Genomic DNA, 16,133 nt, shown 5'->3' with positions numbered 1-16,133 from the left:
AGGTAATAGTCCTCTCCTTTTGAAAACAAAACTAGTACAGCACAAGTGTTGCTTTTCAAACAACCACTACTGCCATTTCCTTTTTGTTTTGAAAACCACAGACTCTGTCACGAAGTGGGGTGGGCCTGGTACGCCAACCTGATCAGTGTCCATTTGGAATTAAACACAAAGGTGTAAGGATTTAATATGCATGGAGAAATTATTATTCTCACAGGTGTTCAGCGACAAACAGCCCAATGTGTGAAAAGGGGGGGAAGTGTGATCAAAAACTCCTTCTGTGACCCAGAAATGCAGCCAAACGGACGACAAAAGAAATGCAATGAAAAGGATTGTCCACCCAGGTAACAAACGCTGTGAATACTAGGATACTGTACAGGAGCACTATTCAGTGTGTTGTATTCTAATTCAAACATAGTATTCAGGGGAGGCAAAGAACACAGGAATTGCAACAACAGTTCAGAGCAGTGGTCTCCAATAGTGGCCACTACCAGGTGTTTTAGGGGAGAGTGAAAGAAACCCTGTAAAGGACAATTTTAGAATTATTTGCCCTTAAGAGAAGTTTCTTACTATCAGTTAATCGATAGTCTATGAAATGAAGCATGATTATGTGTATATCTCAAATATTTTATCCTATCTAATAAAGCTGTAGATGTATACCAGTGGTTCCCAAACTGTGGGGCATGCCCCCCTAGAGGGGCACGGAAGAACATTTGGGGGGAGTGTAGTGGGGTCCAGGCTAGCCCCCATAGGGGCAGGAAGGGAGCGCCACCAAGCCCGGCTCTGTCCCCAGCTCCACCCCGGCCCCAGCGGCAGCTCAGACTGCAGTCCCCAGCCCCAACTGTGGCTCCCAGCCCCAGACTCCAACCATGGATCCCCGTGGAGTGCGGACAGGTTCCATTACGGGTGGAGGGGGGGTGCAACAGAAAACATTTGGGGACTACTGATGTACACGTAATGCTTATAAATATCTAACCATTTAAAAAAATTTGTGAATCTTAGTCTTGATATCTTGTGATGAAGATTAATTTCTCACTGTGTGTTTGAAACAAGTATTTCTTTTCAACAGTTTTAAATCTTGTGCTTTTCAGTTATATTGAATGTTCCCTTGTTCTGGTATTATGAGCGAGGGTAAATGGGAATGCCCAATTTACCTCCTCTGTACCGTTTATTATTTAATATCCTTATCATGTCCCTACTTATATGTCTACTCTCTCTAAACTAAACAGTCCTGATCTCTACTAGTTCATTCTCTACTCATACGGAAGTTTTCCCATGTCCCTACTGCATTATGTTAATTCTTACTCAGCATTGTTGTTGTCTGTCTCTGGAGCACCCCTCTTTCTGCTACATCTCTTTGTGGGATGGGGCAACCAGAATTTAATACAGTATTCTAGGTGAGAGCAGACTATTGATTTATATGTAATGCATAATTTTTAGTACTGTTTTCTATCTCACTGTTTACATACCCAAATATTTTTTTTGCTTTATTTATTTATTTTTGACAACGGTCTGTCACTAAGCAAATGTTTTCATTGAGCTGACTGTAATGATTCTTAAGGCTTTTTCTTTAGTGGTTCCAGTGAATTTAGAACCCAAGCCATGGCTGGAGTAGTCAAAATTATTCCTTCTGCTATGTATAACTTTGCATTTGTCAGCACTGAATTGCATGATGGATATTGCTGCTTTTATATAGTAAATAATGTACAGATGTTAGGGGGATTAATAGTTTTATTACTTGTTCCTGCAGTTCACAGTTATGTATGATGTCTCTTTGGGGAAATATCTAGGAATGCTGTTACAGCCTATGTAAATCATTTTAAAAGTATAAAGCACGCAGCTTGGTTGTAAATCTGTGCAAATTGCCAAGGAAGTCAATTGACAGTAGAATGAAACTTATTAACTAATGGCTTCCATAATAGCTGAGGCTAAACTGAACACACAGGAGCATTTATATTTATAAAAAATATAAATTAAGCTCTTTATTCCAAAGTCCCAAAGAGAAATGACTGGGTTATTCAGAAGTTAAAAGATCCTTAAATACCATATTATCTAGCTTCTGCTGCTTTCATTTGGAAATCACTGTTTCTCTTCAATAGCAGTCAGAACCTGCTGTAGGAAATTAGATTGCTGTAAATCATCTCTCAGTGATTATAGAATTATGTTAAATATGCCTTGTTGTGCCTAGTTTTTTGCACACTGCTGAAGCAATGATCTAGCTTAATCCCAGTCTGACTGACTATTCTAAAACCATTTACAGTTCTTTCTGTCTCCTTTGGTAAATGTCCTTTATAGAGTAATAGTGATAATAGTAAAATATTGATAAAGTAAAATGCAGGAGAGTCATAAAACATAGTGATAGGGGTTTGGTTGTTTATTTATCTCTTCTTAGTTGTGGTAATTAGTTGCCTGTGATGTACAGGAGCTCCTGGAAAATCAGCACAAAATCATAGAGTAGCCATGATTTCTGATGATTAAAAAAGAATAAGTAAGAAACAGAATAATAAATCTGTAGCTGCATTTAAAGCACACACACACCACATGAAACATGGAACTTAGGAGCCCCTGTTCTAAAAACACAGAGCTCTGCTACTTGAGCGAATGGGGGATTGCTGTTCCCTATCAAGCCTTATAGCAATATATCCTCTTTATAGACTTGTCACTACAAGGCAATATGATCACAGACTGAGTTAGTGCTAACATTTCATTCCACAATGGCCAGTGATGCATGCACATGCGCGCACACACACTAGCCATGAACTCATAGTGAGCTATTGCAATTATTTTCTAAAGCTTTGAAACCTACAGCTAGGCCCCTACAGCTGTGTCATCTGCAATCCAGAAGGATAGCTGAGATTCCTCTCTGCAGAGTATTTATTTGTTTAGCATGTGCATAGTCATCTAGCCAGGCGATGGATGGCATCTTCAGTGGCGTGATGCAGTTCTTCTGGATCCGCCTATGGCAGGCATGATAGCAGTTCAAAGTAGGAAAGTAAAGTCGTAGTAAAGCAGTTTCTTTGTTTTGAAGAAAATCAGAGTGACAGAGAGAGATGGTATTTCTGCCCTTGAAAATAGGGTGCACAGGGAAGTATTCACTTGCTGAATCTGTCAGAGATTCTAGGGATACAGGCCTGACTATACTCAATCCTTGTTAAGAACTGAGAAGGGATTTGGAGGGTCAAACACAATGCAGTCATGGATGGACCTTTGGTTGGCTATGTAACCATACCCCTGGGTTTCCTGGCCCCCGAAACTAAGTTACCATCAAAGGCAATGCTTTTATTAGCTGGTCATCCACCTTCCAACATGCAGATCAATTTCTCAATGGAAATATATTATCTAAAGCAGTCATGAGGAAGTTTTTTTAGATAACTTCCTTACCATCTATTGGATCCCATGGACTGAAAACACGTGAGCACAAGATTAGCCATCAGACTATGAATTCAAACTGAATCATACAGGAACTGGAAGACATTCCATTCTATTGCTGTGCAGCTTACCTTTGATAAAATGTACATAATCACCAGCATGGCTGCAAGTCGCTCAGGGTCATGTCTTGACTTCCACCTTCTCAGCTAATAGACTCCAGGAAGTTGGAAACTGGGTAACTCACAGGTTTCTGAGAAGTCAGAGTCCAAACATTCATGTTGCTTAGGTGACTGGGAGTATGTGATAAAACTCTTTTGCCCATTCTCTAGTTAAATAATCTGGAGCTACATAAGACATTTCTAAAATATTTTATTGCACACAAATATGTAAAGTGTCAAATCAGAGTAGAACAGAAATGGTTGACTCCTACAATGGGGAGGTAGCATTTGATGGAAATGCAGTTATGACAGCCCCATTAACTAGAGTGATATTGACAGGCATCAGCACAGAAAGATACTGGTATGAACCAATGTAACTTACAATTATATTGCTTGGTTGGTAAGCAGGTGTTTATCTTTATAGATGCTCAGTATAAAATTCATTGTATTGTCCTGAAAGGAAAGAACAATGTATTTTCTTTACTTTCTTCTCTTCTGTACCTTTTTCACTAGGAGGGTGATGAAGCACTGGAATGCGTTACCTAGGGAGGTGGTGGAATCTCCTTCCCTTGAAGTTTTTAAGGTCAGGCTTGACAAAGCCCTGGCTGGGATGATTTAGTTGGGGATTGGTCCTGCTTTGAGCAGGGGTTTGGACTAGATGACCTCCTGCGGTCCCTTCCAATCTTGATTTTCTATGATTCTATGATACCAAGTGAACAGAAATTTTTTTCCTTCCGTCTAAAGAAAATTTCCCCTGGCCCTTTTTTGACATGAATACCTGCTCAGACAGAATGCCCATAAATAGATAATTTGAAGTCTTCAATTTCCCGCCATCTCAGCGGTGTTCTGACATTCTTAGGGAAGCTTGCTGCTGCTTTTAGGAGAAAAACTTTTTTAACCACTGCTAACAGTTTGCTTAGTAAATTCCAGCAATTGTAAAGGACAGAGAGTATTGTTATGATTTGGATTCCAATAATCCCTAGAGGTCACAGCCAAGATTGGGGCCCTATTGTCCTGGGTGCTGTACAAAAACATGGTAATAGTAATACCTATGCCTTTTCATCAGTAGATCTCAAAATGCTTTACAAAGGAGGGCAGTATCCCTGAGGCACAGGGAGGAAAGTGACTTATCCAATGTCAATGTGAATTGAACCCAGACCTCCTGCACTCTAGTCTAGTGTGCTATCCGTGACACCATCAGAGACAATCTCTCCGTCAACGTGCTTACAATCTAAACACATGAGACAGTCAAATGCTAAAAAAAAGGAAGCATTATTATTTTTAATATTTTTTTTTGGGTGAGGAATGAGGCACAGAGAAATTAAGTGATTTCTGAGGGTCACACAAGAATAGAACTCAGATTGTCAACGTCCCAGTGTAGTGTCTTAACATGGCCATCATTACTCAGTTTGTGGAAGCAGAAAATTGCCTGTGCAACCTTAATTCGGCCCTCTTGTGCATATGCATTATGATACATTAGACACAGGCCCAATACTATTATTCCACAGGACCCCGCCTCATTCAGTGCACTGGATGGAACTGGATCAGGGTCGTGTAGTGAGTGAGGCTGTTGTTGGTAGGACCCCGGTCTCATTTCTTGCAAAATTTGGAAGGTGTGTAGTGAATGAGGCAGGGGATTGCAGGAAAAGAAAGGGTGGGTCTCAAGACCAAGGCAGTTGGTTGATGCCCTGGAGAGCTGGATTCTATCCATGCCGCTGCCACAGAGTACCTATGTGATGGCAGGAAAATCATTTAAACCAATGCACAGGAAAAATAGTATAAAATCAAACAACAACTTAATTAGTTTTAGGAGAGAGCTGGACAAATTCATGAGTGCTCTTGTGTGATGAGGTTGCTTGTGATGTTGGGGGTCAGAGCTCAGCAGCCCTGGGGCTTCCTTCTGATTTATGTTTTATGTTCCTGAAAGCTCATCCTTCAAGGTTTCAGTCAGCCACCTCCAAGGGTCAGAAAGCGATTCCTCACCACCACCAGTGTATTCTGGGTTTTTTTATTTCTTTCCTCTAAAGTATCTGGGATGGCCACGGGTGGAGATGGGACACTGGGCAGGGTGGGCCAGGTCTCTGAGTGACACTGAGAGTTTTCTCTTTCAGGTGCTTGCTGGCTGGTTCTTGCTCACATGCTCAGGGTCTAATTGATCACTGTGGAGTCAGGAAGCAATTCCCCCCCGCAATCAGACTGGCAGTGACTTTGGGAAGCGGTTTCGCCTTCCTCTGCAGCATGTGGGTGTTGGTCACTTGCCAGGATTATCTGGGTATATCTCATTTAATCAATTCCGGCCTCAGACATTGGTGCACCTTGGTCCCTCCTATTCTCTCCCCATGGTACATAATAGTCTAGTCCTCTGTGGGCTGTAATACTTTGGTCTAATTTCCATTGTTGGGTTTAGTGTGTGGGTGCTGGGTGGTGTTGGTGGCCTGTGATATACAGGATGTCAGACTAGCTGATCTAGTGGTCCCTTCTGTCCTTGAACTCTGACTGTATGACTCGATGTAATTAAAGACTAAGTTGTCCTGCATATGTACAAGGGAGCCAAACTGAGGATGCACCAGCAACCTTCATTCTGACATTTCCTAACTGGAGTGCTTGACTTTGCAACCATAATGTTCTTTTAACCTAGCTTTTTATGTGTAACACCTTATTACTTACATGTTACTAGTCCACATCTAGCTATGTCCTTTGACAATGTATCAGTTTATGGAATATGGGTGACGGTTTTTGCTTTATATTGAAAGCTGATAACATGTGGTGGCAAGAGCCACCCAGTAAAGAAGAAGTATCAGCAATAGAATGTGTGTATGTGAGAAGGGAAAGATGGACACTAAGAATTTAGGGCTTCATCCTGCAAGCTGCTAAGCGCTCCCTCAAGGTGCTGAATACTGCTGAGGTCTGTGGGAATGAAGGGCACTCAGCACTTCACATAAGTAACGTGAAGCATTCAAGATGTTCCATTAAAGTAAATAGGACTGTTCACATGCTTGAAGTTGCACAGGTGCTGAAGTGCCTAGCTGGATCAGGGCCTTACAGAACAGTAGAGGTTACAAAAAAGAGCTGGAAAGAAGATCTGGGAAGTGAGAGCATCGTACAAAGTGAATTGATTCAGTATTTTTCTTTACTTTACTGCTGTGCTCCACTGAGAAGATTTGGCAGTGTCTTCTCAACAACTTGTCAATTTCACTTTGCTGTTTGTACCTGCATGGAGGGGAAATGAAGCTCCTAGAGACAAGATGCAGGAGCACAGAAGTGGTAAGATCCAGAGGCCTCAGTCAGGATTGGGGTCCCAGTGTACTGTACAAACATGTAGGAAAAGAGTTCCTGCCCCAAAGCCTTACTATCTAATTTAAGAGAAAATGCACCAAACAATTGATGGGAATGGGAAAGGGAACATAGGAGGACCAGTGATGAGAACAGATGGTTACATAAATTAGAAGTGTGCACAGCTTGATGGCTCAGAGTCTTTTTTTAATTGTATGATTATAAATAAATAGCTGTCAGCCACCCCCATATCAGTGACAGCCCTTTTGCAGTTGAGTGAAACTATCAGGGGATAGAGGATGGGAGTGGAAACTGAAGAGCCAAATTAGAGAAAAAGATTAGGATGGGGGAGGTAAGAAATGCAAAGAATGATGTATTGCAGAATAGGATGCATGGCAGAAAAAGAATGAAACCTGACACCATAATAATTTATTATGTATTTATTAACATGGGAGTATTTATTTTACCTTTAATCTGCTTTTGTGTTAAGCAATATTTTGCTGACAGTGATGTAAAAAGTAATAGCTAGCTTCCCAGAGGTAATGAACTGATACAAATATTTGTCCTGTGAGTAACAGAGGAAATGGTAAGAAGTGACAGCAGAGAGGCACATTATCGCTTTTTGGTGACACAGCTGAAATCTCCTGATCAGGTAATTGAATAAGTCAGATGTTCAGTCAGAGTGAATTGAAGTGCTTTCAGAATGACATTTAATACAGTCAGCAGTGTGTACAGAAATATCAAAGGTAGAACACAGTAATTAAATTAGTATAGTAGACATTGGTTCTGTTTCATATTGTATACTAGAATTCAAAATATTAATTCTGTGTCCATATGAAGCAGCCAAGGTTTTTTTGAATAGAGGTGCTTGGTTTTATTTTGTTTTGTTTTTGTTTAAAAACAAGATTAAAAGTGGAATTGTGGGAACATTTTCTTAAACCACAGATAGTTATTCAGGTACACCTAATGATCTTGTTTAAAGTACTTTTAAACTTCATTTGAGTAGTTTTGCTTTTTCAGTTGTAGGCTGGGTGGTCGTCCCTCTCTTTCAGTCTCTGAGGGAGGCCACACCTCATTGCTGTTGCGTACCTGTAAAGGTGCTCAACGTGGGGAATTAGCTTCATCTAGTGCTCTGGTCCTCTGGCTGGGCAGAACAGTGCGGCAGTCTATGAGCCCCCAGGCCCAGTCAGGGCAGGGCAGCAAAGCAATGAGTGGGCTCTGGCCTGCAATCAGGGCAGAGCAACAATGCCGTCTATGAGCCCCAGTAGGAGTGAGCTCCATAAAGTCTAGAGGCTCGGGTAAGGGTGAGCACCAAGAGAGTCTATGGGGCTCAGGTAGGGTTGCCTGAGGAGCGCAGGTCTCCAGGCCTAAGGAGGGGGAGGCGGGGATCCGCCTGCAACAAGCTGATCTTGTAGCAGGCCAGCTCTCAACCAGACTGTTGCCTGGCTTCCCTGGGCTGCTTCCTACTGTCCCCCTTTGGTGTACCTGCATCTGTCATCTCAGGGAGCTCTGGCCAGTCCTCAGGTGGCAGCCCCAGCAGCTCCTCAGCGTCTCGGTCGGCCGGCAGCCCAGGGAGATCCAGCTAGTCCTCAGGCAGCAGCCCTGGCAACTCCTCAGCGTCTTGGTCGACCATAGGTCCGGGGAGATCCAGCCAGTCCTCAGAAGGCAGTCTCGGTAGCGCCTCTGCAGGCTCCTGCAGCAAGCGGGATGCGTCGTCTCTTTCGGTGGCTCCACCACAACTGAGCTGTAGGGCCCGCCCTTTGTACTTCCCCTTCCTGTCCCACCTTTCCGCTTCCGGCAGGGTGGACGTGGCTTTCCTGGTTCAGCTCACCAGGGGGCATGTTGTGGTCCCTCTCTGTTACTCTCTGAAGGAGGCCACGCCTCCTCACTACACAGTATGTGGGAAATGGCATTATTTTGGTACTCGCTGAATTCTGTCCCAAATAATTAATGTTGGTACTTAGTGATTCACTCTCAGTTGCTGTTCTCAAAGATTTCAGTGTACATTTAGATTCCATCTCTTATGAGCTGGCATGTTTCTTTCGGGCTATAATGCACTCTTACTGAAAATTTAGACCTTGTATAAGCATGTGCTCATCCACTGAAGCCAATGGAGTTGCATCCATGAGTTTGGATCCTTTTACATTTTGCCCAGAGGGTCAATGAGAGCTCCCACATTGGTAGCCAGAGCTTAACCCTCCTTGTTGAGTTTTGGCTATTTTGGGGACTCAGGACATGGCTATTTTGAAATGTAGTCAGTACTGCACACCTGTATCACTACCAAAGCCTGCATAATTCTTCACAAACCTACAGACCAATGAATCCTACAGATTTTGGAATTGTGTTAGTCCTTAAATATACCTGCTCATGTCTTAAAATCAGGTAGACGATAAACCAGGAAATGCTAGGATAATAAGCCCTTATTTCTTTCTTAGCATTTCTTGTGTAGTACTGTCAGTTTAACAAGTAATAGGTCAAATTCATGATTAAACCAGTGTAACTCCAAATGTATTAACTTCATTGGAATTATTCCAGATATAAATCTGTATGATCTAGAACAAAATGTAACTCCTTGGTTCATGTTCTGAGCTGTACTTCTATTTTATTTTAGCTTTTAATTTGATTCAGAAAGCAAACAATCAGAAAGGGAAGTCTAGGGTGAAGAAAGAAGATATTTTAATGTGATGGGTAGAGAGCTGGGTGATTTTTTTTCCCCAGTGAATAGTTGATTCATCAAAAAATGAAGTTCTTGTCAACCCAAACCTATTCACAGATTTTTTCAGGTCACGTTCAATTTGCTGCATAGCTTCAACAAAACAGAAAAATCAAAATGTTTTGGTCATGTTGACACACAATGTTTTATGCCTTTCTTACAACCTTGAGTCCCGGGTACTCACCTGGGGTGTGGGAGATCTGGGTTCAGTTCCCCCCTCTGCCTGATGTGGAGAAGGGATTTGCATTTCAGTCTTCTACGCTGCAGGAGAGCACCCTAGGGCTCTGGAGCAAGCCTGGTGTGGGACTCTCTCAATATCTCCTATTGAATGTGTTCGACCATATATAAATAATTAAATAGTCATTGGAGCAGGAATTGTACTTGGGTCTCCCCTATCCTAGATGAGCAGTCTAACCATCAGGCTATAGAGCCATTCTCACTCTTTTTCCCTGGCCTAGTAGCTATTCATTGGTATTGACGGTGGCAACTCATATAGTCAGGGAAAGAGACCCAGGAGAAGATATGGGACCTCCTACGTCTGTAAATTAAAGGACAATTGTAGAAAAATGGTGTGATTGTCTTACTATGAAACTATTACTAAGAAGAAAGAAATCGAACATATGGTATAGATTTTAGGTCAAAACCAGGGCTCATTGAAGTGTACTGACTCCAGTAGAGTTGCATTTACTTACACCTCTAAATCAGTCCCTGTGACTTTGCAAGCATCTGTTTAGTTGCCAATGTGAGGCTTCAGAGGGCATGCCTGGAGCCCAAGAAGCACATGTCATTGTTTATGATGCCTTCATTAACTTGTAGTTCACAGCTGGGCCAAACGTCCATTTCAGCAACTTGTGGCCCCCTTCTTGCCTGGGTCCCTGCAAATGGTAAAGCCACCCAGAGCTCATTAGATACATTTTGCAAAACCAAATAAAGGTACTTCAAGGTGAATCACAAAATGTCAATGCTTCTCAGATGGCCTTTGCCCTCTCTTATAATGCAAGCCAGCCATGCAGGTATCTGATCGTATAGAATGGCCCCAGAAAACATAACAGGAAATAATTGGATGAAATTGAGGAAAGGATAAAGCAGGGTGACTCTAAAGAAAAATCTAATTGTGAGGTCTATTACAATGTGAAGTATTGCCCTAAAGGAAGCAGTGGAAGCCTGAATGTTGTCATTTAAAACTAAACAAAGCACAGGACAATGTTCTATAATGAACAATCCTTTGAAAGAGGAACAAATGAGATGACCTATTCAGTCTCTTCCAGTTCTAATTATTGGCATTACTATGGACCTAATGATTTGTTCTCATTTGCTTTCAGTAAGATCATAATGATCAAGTGAACAATAGGAATGAATAAACAAAATACAAAACTTCCTGGACAGCACAGATATCAGTCATAGTTAGGTTTGGAAGAATCCCCTGAATATGGCTTATATTCTTAGGTATTCTAGAAAAATAATCTTCAGAGTCTACTGCTGATACAGGATCAGTGTCTGAACTGCCCATCAGATACTTGGCATACAACGGAGCGGGAAAGTTAGGTGCTTAATATTTTCTATGAAGAACTTAAATACAAGCCCAGAACTCTTCATTATGTTACTTCTTCTGTATTGTCTGAGCTTCCCCAAAGCTACCTTTATCTAGCGTGCCTGCAATGGATTAATGTTTTTGTCCTTCTGATGTTCTGCATTCCCTTTGACTTGGATTGCAGATGGTGGGCAGGAGAATGGCAGAAGTGTTCAACCACCTGTGGCCCAACAGGAGAGAAGAAACGAACTGTCCTTTGCCTCCAAACAGTGGGATCTGATGAGCAGGTATTGGCTGCTAAAGACTGCCAGCATCTGCTTAAACCAAAGACCCACTTTTCATGCAACAGAGATGTTCTATGCCCATCTGACTGGACAGTGAGCAACTGGACTGAGGTAAATGCATGGCAGTCGAAAGAACTAACGCTTCTGTTCTGTCTCCACCTGACTTAAAATTTCAAGGTGGGACGTCTCTTCAGAAGGAATCAGAAGGGAGATGTAAGAAAAAGACGCAAGTTACCAGTGTTCCCATCTCTCCAGAATTGATAGTGAACCTATATAACCAGCTATACACCTAAACCAAAGCCTTGGTCTATACCCAGGTTCAATTAATAGTTCTGAGTTGAAATCTGTCTCTACAATGGGCCAAATCCTAACTCAAAATCTGAACATTTTAATCATGGCGAAAGACTTGGAATTTGAATTTCGAGTTTGGAAGTAGTAAGATGGGGGGTTGGCTCTGAAAAAAAGATAGCTCTAGAAAAAAAGCTAGCTCTAGATATTTGTTTCAGGCCTGTCTCTACAATAAAGGAGTGATGGATAAAAGCAATGATAATGATGCCCCTTCTTCTGACACCAGGTTGCCATTCAGACACTAGTGTCACCCCTGTGCTGAGCAGTAGCAGAAATCTCTAGGGTCTTGCAGGCTGGCTTCTTAGTGGTAACATCAGCCATAACAACAATAACAATACCTCCAAAAATGAGCCTGACCAAATACTTGATATAGACATGCCAAACTTTCTATCCAAATCCAGTTCTTAACTTTGAGGCTTGTTTCTATTTCAACTTTAGCATTTACATAGTGCTTTTCATATTTGCCACGCTTAACAAACATTGACTAGCTAAGTAGCAAGAGCCTTCCAAGCATCTGCATATTCAAACCCTTTCAGAGTCCAGACATCAGCACTGCTATGGAGCAGATCTGGGAGATTTTGTAGCATCTTATATTGGCACACGAAGCTCTAATTCTCGTTTGTAAGCCGTATCTCTTGTATTGCAACAACATTTGACCTTGTTATGTTTCCCTTGACTACAGTTGTCTGTCAGAACTCCAGACTGTCTGCACATCCTTAAAGTGGTCAGTAAATAATGTACAGTTTTTTTAGTGGCAGATGTTGAACCATAGAATGAGGTCATCAAAAAATTGCTCTATCAAATTTGTTTTAAAATAGTAGAGCATATCTGCAATGTGTGACTCCATTAAACTCATTTGATATCTACATTATTAGAGCCTTTCATCTCTCAAAGGACTTCACGCTCCTTAGAACTCTGCAGATCCACAACCCTGATCCTGCAAGGTGTTCAACACCTTCTCATCCTACTACAATCAATGGGAGCACTTTAATTTTAATACAGGACTAGAGCATTCAAAGAGGCACACAGAAATATGGACAGCTACCGTGTCATTCTAAATTCTTTTTGAGTGTCAACCACAGTTTAAGGGCGAGATCTTCAAAGCCACTTATGGGATATATTGAGTCCCATTTCCCATTAAAATAATTGAATTTGGAACATCCAATTCCCATTAAAACTAATAGGAATTAGGATCCAAATAATCTGAACTTTTGAAAATCACAGCCAAAATGTCTGGGTCAGACTGGTAAGAAGGCTAGAATGAGACTAGTTAGTTTCTTCAGAAGCCAGGAATACAATGCCAATAGTTGTCATCTTCATCCTTAATCAAAATCTTGTGCTAGCCATTTAAATTAATTAAAAGGGACAGAACCTCAACAGAAGTAAATGAGCATAGCTCAGGATCTGGTCCCACACGTAATCTTCAAAGTTCTTTAAAGAAAGAGTTATATATAGATTAAATGTATTGTTGCAGCTGTGATCTACAGAGAAAATATGTAGACATTTATCAAGCTCACTGGCCTTATTTACTCAGGATTTTTGGAAATTCCAAAAATTCCAAAGTTCCAGTAATGCTACAGCTCAGCAGGTGCTAGCAATGGGAATAGTGCTTGTATAGAGTGGGGGAATCTGCTCAACATCTTAGATGTCTTTGTACAAATGCAAGGAGTGTGGGTAATAAACAGGAAGGAGTGGAAGTAGTGGAACATAAGCTAAATTATGGCTTTATTGGTGTAGAGAGAGTATAGCTTGTTCAGGAAGGACAGGCAGGAAAAAAAGGGAGAATGTGTATGCAGGTTCTGAGGTCTGGAAGGAGGTGACAGGCAAACCAATTGAAAGAATTTGGGGGGAAAAGAGAAGGGAGGAAAATAGGGGTGACATCATGGTAAGGGTCTACTATAGACCACCAAATCAGGAAGAAGAGGTGGATGAGGCATTTCTAGAGCAAACCAACAGAAATATCCAAAACACAAGATCAAGGAGTAATGGGTGATTTTAACTACCCCGACATCTGTTGGAAAAGTAATATGGCAAAACACAAAATTTCCTTTAAGCTGTTGGAATTTATTGGGGACAACCTTTTTGTTTCAGAAAGGGAATGAAGTTAAGCAGAGGACTTGCTATTTTAGGTTTGATTCTGATGCACAGGGAGGAATTGGTTGTGAATCTGAAGGTGCAAGACAATTTGGTCGAAAGTGATCATGAAATAATAGATTTTATGATTCTAAGGAAAGGAAGAAGTGAAAGCAGCAGAGTAAGGACAATGGATTTCAGAAAAGCAGAATAACAAACTCTGAGAACTGGTAGGTGACCTACCACAGGATTAAATTTGTTCAGGAGAGCTGACAGTTTCTCAAGGAGACAATATTAAAGGCATAACTGCAAACTACCTAATGTGAAGGGAAGTTAGGAAGACTAGTAAGAGGCCCATATGGCTCCATCAGGTCCTATATATAGTGAGGAAGAAGAACTAAGAAAGGATGGCATCGAAAAGGCTGAGGTATTAATGTTTATTTTGCTTTAGTCTTCACTAAAAAGGTAAAAGTTGACCAGGTACTCCACACAATTCATATTAACAACAAGAGGGAAGGAATGCAAGCCAGAATAGGGAAAGAACAGTTTAAAATAATATTTAGGTAAGTTAGATGTATTCAAGTCAGTAGGGCTCAGATGAAATAACTATAAGATGGATGTACAACTGGTTGAAAGACTACTCAAAGAGTAGTTTTCTATTCTAATCCTATCCTCCAAAATGCTACGAGTTATCAAGAGTCAAGGGTGTATCTAGTCGGGTCCTGCCAAGGTCAGTCCTGGGACTGGTACTAGTCAATATTTTCATTAATGACTTGGATAATAGAGTGAAGAATATGCGTATAAAATTTGTGTACAGTTTTTCAACCACTATTGCACCCATCTTATAGTAATTTCATCTAGGCCACATTTCCCTAGTTTGCTTATGAACATGTCATGTAGGAAGGAAAAATCAAAGGCACAAGTACAAAACGAGGAATAACTGGTTAGATGGTAGTCCTGCTGAAAAGAATCTGGGGGTTATAGTGGATCACAAATTGAATGAGTCAACAATGTGATGCCGTTGCCAAAAAATCTAATATGATTCCAGAGTATTTAACAGGTTTGTCATATGTAAAACAAAGGAAGTAATTGTCTTGCTCTACTCTGCATTGGTGAGGCCTCAGCTGGAGTACAGCATCCAATTCTGGGTGCTACACTTTAGGAAAGCGGTGGACAAATTGGAGAGTGTCCAGAGGAGAGCAACAAAAATGATAAAAAGTTTAGAAAAGCTGACCTATAAGGAAAGTTCTGAAAAAAATCTGGGCATGTTTAGTCTTGAGAAAAGAAGACTTGAGGGGGACCTGATAAGTCTTCAAATATGCTAAGGGCTGTTATAAAGAGGATATTAATCAATTGTTCTCCATGTCCACTGAAGGTAGGACAAGAAGTAATGGACTTAATCTGCAGCAAGCGATACTTAGGTTAGTTATTAGGAAAAACCTTCTAACTATAAGGGTAGTTAAGCTCTGGAATAGGTTACCTAGGGAGATTGTTAGGTCCCCATCACTGGAGGTTTTTAAGGACAGATTAGACAAACACCTGTCAGAGTTTTTCTAGTTTTACTTGATCTTGCCTTAGCGCATGGGGCTGGACTTGATGACTTTTCAACGTGCTTTCCAATTCTACATTTCTATGATTCTGTAACCTGGCCACTGGTGTTTCTACCATCACGCCACCTCAACCTGCTTTGAACAGGCTTAGATGAACCAGTGGTTAAACTGCCAATTGTCAGTCTTCACTAGCACCATTGCTCGCACCTGTAGAGCTAGAGAAATGTGGGGAAATTTCAGAAAAACCGCAGCATAGCTACAGTCACTGAGGACCAAATTGTGCCTGTGGGTGTGGGAGGAAGGTAGAAGGAGTATTCTTCTCCCTTTGCATAAGGGCCAGGCTCAATTGCAGACCCTGAACTCATTAGAACACAGGGACTGCTCCCCATGTAATATGCTGGATGGAATGGCACAGAATGGTCCCATGGCCTTTCACGGATCTTTCTGTATTAGGCCATAGAGTGTGCCCTTCAACTGGCATACTGGACTGATAAAGAAAATAAGTTACAACTTACACAGGTTTCCTCATAAAGTATTAACAAAGTATTCATGCAATTCCATTAATTTGGCATCCGTTCTTCATGAATCCATGCTACAAAAAACAGAACAGCAGGGCTAGCTCAGCATGCTAATGGGGCATTTATTGGCAAATTGAGAGAATGCCGTTTTGGCTCCATTTCCTATTCAGCAGGTTTTAGGGAACTCTCCACACTCCTCCTTCCCCTTCTGGTTCTCCTCATAGGGCGTAAGGGAGCAGAAGAATCTAGAAAACTAAGAATAAGGTAGGGACTGAGGCAGAACGTTTACAAAATATGCTGACTGACAGTGATTGAAGCA

General features: G+C 41.4%; 1 protein-coding gene across 4 annotated transcripts in view; it reads left to right on the top strand.

The window, feature by feature from the left end:
- ADAMTS12 (ADAM metallopeptidase with thrombospondin type 1 motif 12) overlaps window positions 1–16,133 on the top strand; it is a 317,885-nt gene that overhangs the window by 264,315 nt on the left and 37,437 nt on the right. For all 4 annotated transcript variants that reach the window (XM_048850633.2, XM_075128412.1, XM_048850632.2 and 1 more), the window contains 2 exons: window positions 215–341; window positions 11,226–11,436. In XM_048850633.2, coding sequence (XP_048706590.2) covers window positions 215–341; window positions 11,226–11,436 — 338 coding nt within the window. The remainder of the gene's footprint in view (window positions 1–214; window positions 342–11,225; window positions 11,437–16,133) is intronic.

Source organism: Caretta caretta, chromosome 5, assembly GCF_965140235.1.
Source record: "Caretta caretta isolate rCarCar2 chromosome 5, rCarCar1.hap1, whole genome shotgun sequence".
In the NCBI taxonomy this organism is placed as follows: Eukaryota; Metazoa; Chordata; order Testudines; family Cheloniidae; genus Caretta; species Caretta caretta.
The sequence above is the reverse complement of the archived record's forward strand: the minus strand, read 5'-3'. Positions and strand labels throughout refer to the sequence as shown.